Genomic DNA, 7,606 nt, shown 5'->3' on the forward strand with positions numbered 1-7,606 from the left:
AATTACAAATATTGCTTTTCATATATAATCTCCTACTTCACTGAGAAATCCCTTCTCAGTGCACTGGAGGCTTCAGCTTTTACGTCACAGGTTTCCTGCTGGTTGTGATCTGATCTGCTACAGCATTCACAAAGTAAAGGCCAACCACTTCAGTGAAGTAACGATTGTAAAATACATTTTTGACTGGAGGGGGACTTTAATTCACCGTTAGATTCCTTACGTCTTCATTCACGCTTCATTTCATTCAACTGTCCTCTCCACGCACTCAACCCAGGCTGCGCGGAGCAGTGCGCGTTCCCTACACCGGAAGTTACGGTCAAGTCGTTCGTGTTCATGAGCACGACAGGAGTGAACCGGCAAAGACGATAGTTACCGGGGGGGACGAAGAGGAGCCGGTGGATCAATTCCCTGGAATGAAACATATATATGTTTTGATTGCCGCCGTTCTGATATCATTCATGTAACCGTATGTACGCCTACTCAGGTTTCGTCGAATTGGCGGCGTTGTGTGATCCGTTGTGATCTGTGTTGCTAGCGTTAGCTAGCGAGCTCGCCACATTAGCCAAGAAGCGCTAGCCAGTGTTGACGCCGTCTGATGCCCCGACAGCCGTCGTTAGCGAGCTAACGTACAGCATTTCGGCAGCTAAGCTGAATACGTCAATTAATTTCACTAACACGCTAAACGTGTGCAGTTTTTCCGGGACGAAGTTGGTAGACATTGGCGTTAACCATTGGGACAAGTTCCCAATCAAAATAGTTGTCTAAGTTATCAAAAGATCAGTTGTTCGTTGACGTCGTTAGCAGTGATGTAAGCTAGCGTGCTAACGGTTAGCTCGCTACGCCCATAGGCCTCACATTCCTGGACGAATAACGTCAGTTTCCTCTGGTGCATTGTTCAGCTGGATTCACTGTGACGTTCAATAAACGAATAACGCAACGTCAATTTCCCATTATTATGAATAAAATAACCTTATCGTTTAGTTAGCAACTCAAGTTCAAGTTAACAAGTAGTTAGGTTAGCAAACGTTAGCTAAAACTGCTTCTCCGCTAATGTCAATGAAGTTGCATTGTTTAGCCTGTTATTCAAATTCGTTGTTGAATTGTTACGCCTTTTTTCTCTCCCCCATTTCAGTTTCTTATTCTGAACCTCCCAGCCAGAGGCGGACGTGCGGGTGTTAAAGGGCCCTGACTATTTCCGAGGAAGGAGTGTGTTGTGGCTGTCCAGTTCTTGGACTGACCCCGGCGTGTGTGTGTGTGAGCAGTTCTCCCTATGTGTGTCACAATGGGGGACATCAGCGACCTGGACCGACAGATAGAGCAGCTCAGACGCTGTGAGCTCATTAAAGAAAACGAAGTCAAAGCACTGTGTGCCAAAGCCAGGTAATAAGTTAGTCTTTCATCCGACGTTTTCGACTCTTGCTAGATGAATCCATGCATCACACAAAGATGCAGTTTAAAGCAATGTATTAAGCTGTGTCCTTCTACTACATATTGTATACAGTATTTACCACATACTAATGTTGAGGGGGGATACAATGCATGCTAAATGCGATGTCAATAAAACTGACTCTTGAATGCCCCATGATGTACCAATTAAACAAAAACAAGACAATACCCACGTTTTTAATTTTCTTCAGAACCCACTTCGGCTTGGAGTGAGTGGGTAGTATGACATCCGGGAGCAGCTGGAGCTCTTCTTTTTCTGGGATGTATCTCCCCCCCTGTGAAATAAGTTACAAACAGGAAGTTGACATCCTATTTCTATGTGTGTTTTCAGAGAGATTTTGGTGGAAGAAAGCAATGTTCAGAGAGTAGACTCTCCTGTCACGGTAAGTCACTTTTTCTTTTGGCTCTTGTTTGCTTAGGATTGAACTTAAAGTTGATTAATGTTAATGTTTCTCCCGTTTGTTTTTTCTCCCTCATAGGTGTGTGGTGATATACATGGTCAGTTCTATGACTTGAAGGAGCTGTTTAGAGTAAGTTTCCGTTTCTTTTTACACACTAGTCACTGCAGACTTGAGGCCTTTACACTATGTGGGCTTGGGGGGAAAAATTGACCTATTGACCCAGAACAGCGTAGAGCAGTCTATCTGAGACGGAAACTTTATTATCGTTTCCTTTTAGCAAAACGCTCTTGGTGAATTTAAGTTCCCTCTGACAAACAGTTACGTGGTCTATATGTCTAGGGAAGGAGTGGAATTGGTCTGCACTGCCTTTGTCAAGGTTGAAAGGAGTAATACATTTTTCTGTCTTGGTTTGTAATAAGGAGCCTCCCAGTTGTTGTACAGTATAGGTTTTAATCTGTACTTTCCTCACAACGTGATTGCTTGATGCCTTTATTATCAGTGCGAAAGCTCAGAAAAATTGTCCTCGCTCTGAAAAAATATTTCGTCACTTTTCCCAAACGTAATATTCAGGTTTTGTGTGAAATTATTCATGAGAAACACAGCAGCTTGAAAAAAATATAGTGACGTGCAAATTAATTCCACGAATGATGGGATTAATGTCGCAGATTTGTAAAGGTCTTTGGTTGTCACATTTTTATTTGTATTTCAACACGTTAACATTATTCAAGTGCAACACGCTGAATATACAATACTGAACGGCCATCATAAAGAACGATTAGCTGCTTGCTCGTCATGATACTATTATGATGATCGCAACCTGATAATTGTGTTTGAAATGTCATCCTTTACTTCACTGCAGATGGTGATAACACCAGTGCACCATCAGCAATGTCCTAAAAAACATGCAAACGCTCTTTAACCCTCTGAACTGCAAGCAGTTTCACGTGCTTTATATATTGAGCTATTCGCATTTTTACAACCTCTGCTGTCCTCTCCTCAATGCTCTGTGTTCAGCAGACTACAGTTCAGTCGAAGTTTCCTGGAATTGTTGTCACGTGACTGTTAGTTTCAGCCGAGTCAATCATGGCTTCCAAGGTGCGCTGAGGAGCGTAGAATGTAATGTTTTTTTTTACAGGAACTGGTTAGTGTAAACTGTTTAATTGGGGTGAAATTTCAAACGAGACATGTAGAATACATTTTTATGTTGTTGAAATATCACATTTTTAAGCTTAGTTTCTGAAGTGTTTGTCACACATGATGTGTTCAAAGACTGTCAGAAAGATGAAGATTTGATGATAATGACAGTTTTTACAGCTTCTGACTGTGATCAAATGTGTAATTCTGGCGATTGTTTAAAGAAAACATGCTTTCCATCCTGCCGGAGGGTTTTGGGGTTCCGGGGGTTCAAATTCAGTCTGATAATATTTACAGCTGCAGTTAATTATGACAGCCCATTAAGTACTTCAGTGGCATTGTTCTGCCTGTTTGATGCTGAAATATCTGCTGCATCCAAATCATATTGCACTAAGTGGAAAAGGGAGGTTTTGTTTTTGTTAATGTGATTTGTCATGAGAATGCCCACGTCTGATTCTGAAGTGAGGTGTAGATAAGTCTTGTAGCATGGTGGGTCTCAAACATGCTCTAGTAGTTTGATGGAGTCTGTTGTTGGGCTCCTTCTCTGTATTGTTGAGCAGCACTCCTGACAAACTGGTGCCAGGTCAAGCTTGATACAGGTCAGGTCCCACTGTAAATGTACATAAACACTGTTTAACCACTTGGTCTGGATTCCTTTCACGTGATAGGTGGGTGGCGACGTCCCAGAGACAAATTACCTCTTCATGGGCGACTTTGTGGACAGAGGCTTCTACAGTGTGGAGACGTTCCTGCTTCTCCTAGCTCTTAAGGTACACTTGATATACATTTTGTTTCTCACAAATGTGTTTTTGAAGAAGAGATTTCTTGAAGTTTTGAGAAATGGAATCACCCTCATGCTCGTCCCTTTGCTCCACAGGTGCGCTACCCGGACAGGATAACCTTGATCCGGGGGAACCACGAGTCCCGGCAAATCACCCAGGTCTACGGCTTCTACGACGAGTGCCTCCGCAAGTACGGCTCGGTCACGGTCTGGAGGTACTGCACGGAGATATTCGACTACCTGTCCCTCTCCGCCATCATCGACGGCAAGGTGAGAGAACATTTCCTTTTGAACTTGGATGCAGGAAATGATTCCGTGGTGGTGTTACTACTCTGATAGCTGGTTGAGTAACTTCTCGGTTCATATGAGCTCCGTCCGTTGAGTTGACACACTCTCCCCCCCCCCCTTTGTCCCTCAGATCTTCTGTGTGCACGGCGGCCTGTCTCCATCCATTCAGACACTGGACCAGATCCGGACCATTGACAGAAAACAGGAAGTTCCCCATGATGGGCCCATGTGTGACCTCCTGTGGTCAGACCCTGAAGGTATGCAGGCATCCTGTCAAGCCGTTTAAACGCTGAATTAATAACTCGTATGTTTGTGATTGCTCATGGAAACATGATGAAAGGAAAACTTGGATCGGTGGCGGACATGTAGTGGGATGTACAGCAATCCTTTCCCTGATGCCATGTTAGGCCGTGGTTGCACTTGTCTTTACAATGTGATGTTTGTCATGGGATGCGGCAGATTGGAGCATTTGTGTCCACACTTCAATGCGACCTGTCTGATTGGTCAGTGATTATATATATTTTGAGATCAAAGGTGCGGCTGTAAATTGGTGGATAAATGCTTCTTAATTTCCGAAACATTTTTCAAAGTAAAGTTCATGACATTTAATGCGTGCCGACGCGATCGGGCGACAGAAGTCCCGCTGAAAAGACGAGCGTGTAACCGCGTCCTTAGAAGCCGATCTTCACCTGACTGCTCTTCTCTCCCACTCAGACACCACAGGGTGGGGGGTGAGTCCCAGAGGCGCCGGCTACCTGTTCGGCAGCGACGTGGTGGCGCAGTTCAACGCCGCCAACGACATTCACATGATCTGTCGAGCACACCAGCTGGTCATGGAGGGCTACAAGTGGCACTTCAACGAGACGGTGCTCACCGTGTGGTCGGCGCCCAACTACTGCTACAGGTATGTCGACGCAGCGAAACTCACATGGTCCCTGTTTGAACTGACAGAATGTCCACATGGAGCTCTTCATTATTGACTATTGATCATTCTTTGTGTTTATTGCTATTTCAATGTTTTTGGGAGATGTGCTGTATGTCACATTGTTATATGAAAATGAATAGTGTTTTGAAGTAAAACTCTCAGTTAACAGTAAACATCAGTGAGTATATCTCAGGTGAGTACCACCTGAGTATATCTTTATTGTATCATTAATGTTGTATTTCAGTGTATTTTCTTCTGATGTATAGTTCCAGCTGACTTCAGAGAGTCAGAGAAGACGTTCAGTTGCTTCATTGTCTGTGGGATCTTGACTTTAACGGCGATGTTGCCTTTTGAACTTCAGATTTTTATACTAGGCGAGGAGTCAAATTATTTATTTTTCACCATTGCTTCTGCATTTTTCCCTGAATGGTAATACAGTTTAGTTTACTTACAATGTACTCGTATTCTTTAGCTTCTTACCATTCAAAAGAGACCAGATGTAAGCAGGTAAGGGTTATGGCTGAGGAGCTATTCCTGAGGATTTGGTGGTGTTGATATTGGCCCAATCCCAATCTCCCCCTTTACGGACTTTGAGGCGCGCTCCCGCGAAGTCCGTGAGGGTTTAGGGCTGTCCCTCTGTCAAATCGAGTGTTTGAGGACTCTCTCGCAGACATTTTGAGCCCTTTATGAACCCTTTCCGTAAGTCAGCATAGGATGCTGATTTGCCAAAGAGCATTGCCCACAAATCATTGCAATGTTACGTTAAACACGGGGTAACCAGTGGACGCATGGAGACGTAAACAAAGAGGACAACTCACATGTGTTCAGCCTGGAATATTACAGTTACTCAAACATTAAGGATTAAAGATGGAACAAAAAAAAACATGAAATCAGAAGATATTTATTTATTCATCAAATATTTGATTTTGTCATTGAAGCTGTTTTAACAAAAACAAGTAAATAGATTATATGAATTACCTCTCATCTTGTGAGGAAAGAGCCTGGAAGATGTTTAAATCAGGGAGTACAAAGTATAAAATAAATACCCACAATTATACATCACATTTTTTGTCGTTTTCATGGTAACGTGATACGTGGCAGCAAAGTGCTGTCCATTCATAGTCGCACCATTTCAAGCCCTCAGTCTCTCACACTCACCAGGTGACGTCAGTAAGTCCTTGAGGGTTCAGGGTTTGAGGGTTTAGGGTGGACATTGGGATTGGGCCTTTGGTAGCGTCTCCTCCACCACACAACCAGCTACAAGCTCTGTAACTGTCCTCGGATTGACAGCCAAAAGCCGCTTCGGCTCATCGTCAATGCACCTCGCGACCCACCAGTACTGTGTGTGTGCAGGTGCCGAGTTCATCACAGCCGAGAGATTCTTCAGTGTGGTCTAGAAGACAGCCTCGTTTTTTGTCATTTGCAAATTATGCGAGTGTCCTAACCCACTTTCTTTCTTCCCCTACCTCTACACAATCAGGTGCGGCAACGTGGCGGCCATCTTGGAGCTGGACGAGCATCTACAGCGGGAGTTCATCATATTCGAGGCAGCGCCGCAGGAGACCAGAGGCATCCCCTCCAAGAAGCCTGTAGCAGACTATTTCCTGTGAAGTCTCTCCGAGCGGACAGCCACGATGTGTCGGGAAAAAAACAGCCCCTCCGGTACCATTTCACACCAGCCGCCCTCCTCCATCATCCTGTCAGACTGAACAGTTTGACAAAAACAACAAAAAACTGCCAAACAACCCCTCCCCCTCCCCCTCTTGCGAAGCCGCATGTGGCTTCAGCTTTGGGAGAGCTGGGTTTCTGCCGCGCTGCCCGGAGGCTGACGGAGCAGTCACTGTGAAGGGTGGACGCTGGGCCTCACGACTGTTGTCACTTCTCCATCGTTTCCTTTCTCCCCTCGGCCTCCTCTTCCATTTCTCCTTCCTCCCGCTTTAGATACGACCCCCCTCGACCGACCTGAGCTTCACCACTCTGGTAGTGTTGTTTTTTTTCGTCATTTAGTTTTTAGAAGTATCTGGAAAGAGTTTTTTTTTTTTTTTCCTCTTCATTTTTAAATATTTGCAGATGTAGGAAGTTAAACAATCATTTAAAGGGAAATGTTTGCTGATTTTCCACCAGTCAGTGTGTATGTGTGTGTGTGTGTGTGTGTGGGTGGGAGGGAGGCAGAACGGCGACCCGGAACTGTGATCACACACACAGCCGGTTGAAAATCGGCAAAGTGTCCCTCGAGGAATTCCTTCAATGCATACATTTTCTTTGCTTTTTTCGATTTTTGTATAATTGTTGCTGCCAGGATTAAATGCAAGATGATGTTATTCCCCCACTTCTTTTGCTCTTATGTTTCTGTTTAACAGTTATGTGCGTCACTATTTAACACACGCAGCGCTGCTGCTGCTCAGCGCCTGGCCGACAGGAGTCACTATACTCATCATCGTTTTCTCTCTTAATTCCTTTTAATCTACAAATCACTGTAGGTCTGTCAATTTTGATATTGTGAGAATAAAGTTTTTGTATCAATGCTGAGGTTTTTTTCAGGTTTGGTTTAATGAGGCGCGCGTACCCACCGTGGCTGCATACTAGTGGTGGAACGGACCACTGTCAATCGGTACGGACCCCCCCCCCCTC

The 7,606-nt window shown here is 44.5% G+C and overlaps 1 protein-coding gene across 1 annotated transcript; it reads left to right on the forward strand.

Moving 5' to 3' along the window:
• Positions 1 to 270: 270 nt before the first annotated feature.
• On the forward strand, positions 271 to 7,504 carry LOC116396538 (serine/threonine-protein phosphatase 4 catalytic subunit B). The gene is made up of 9 exons (XM_031871194.1): positions 271 to 466; positions 1,133 to 1,380; positions 1,778 to 1,829; positions 1,926 to 1,976; positions 3,650 to 3,751; positions 3,859 to 4,032; positions 4,181 to 4,307; positions 4,765 to 4,954; positions 6,456 to 7,504. The coding sequence occupies exons 2-9, from the start codon at positions 1,271 to 1,273 to the stop codon at positions 6,583 to 6,585; spliced, it is 936 nt and encodes a 311-aa protein (XP_031727054.1). The 5' UTR covers positions 271 to 466; positions 1,133 to 1,270; the 3' UTR covers positions 6,586 to 7,504.
• The last annotated feature ends 102 nt before the right edge of the window (positions 7,505 to 7,606 follow it).

This window comes from Anarrhichthys ocellatus, unplaced genomic scaffold, assembly GCF_004355925.1.
Source record: "Anarrhichthys ocellatus isolate YVR2014 unplaced genomic scaffold, GSC_Weel_1.0 scaffold56, whole genome shotgun sequence".
In the NCBI taxonomy this organism is placed as follows: Eukaryota; Metazoa; Chordata; class Actinopteri; order Perciformes; family Anarhichadidae; genus Anarrhichthys; species Anarrhichthys ocellatus.

Bases quoted from the DNA above. Each gene is read 5' to 3' on its own strand.
- LOC116396538 (XM_031871194.1), top strand. From the start codon at position 1,271: ATGTGTGTCACAATGGGGGACATCAGCGACCTGGACCGACAGATAGAG. The intron at 1,381-1,777 runs GTAATAAGTTAG...GTGTGTTTTCAG, and splicing joins GCACTGTGTGCCAAAGCCAG to AGAGATTTTGGTGGAAGAAA. The intron at 4,033-4,180 runs GTGAGAGAACAT...TTTGTCCCTCAG, and splicing joins CCGCCATCATCGACGGCAAG to ATCTTCTGTGTGCACGGCGG.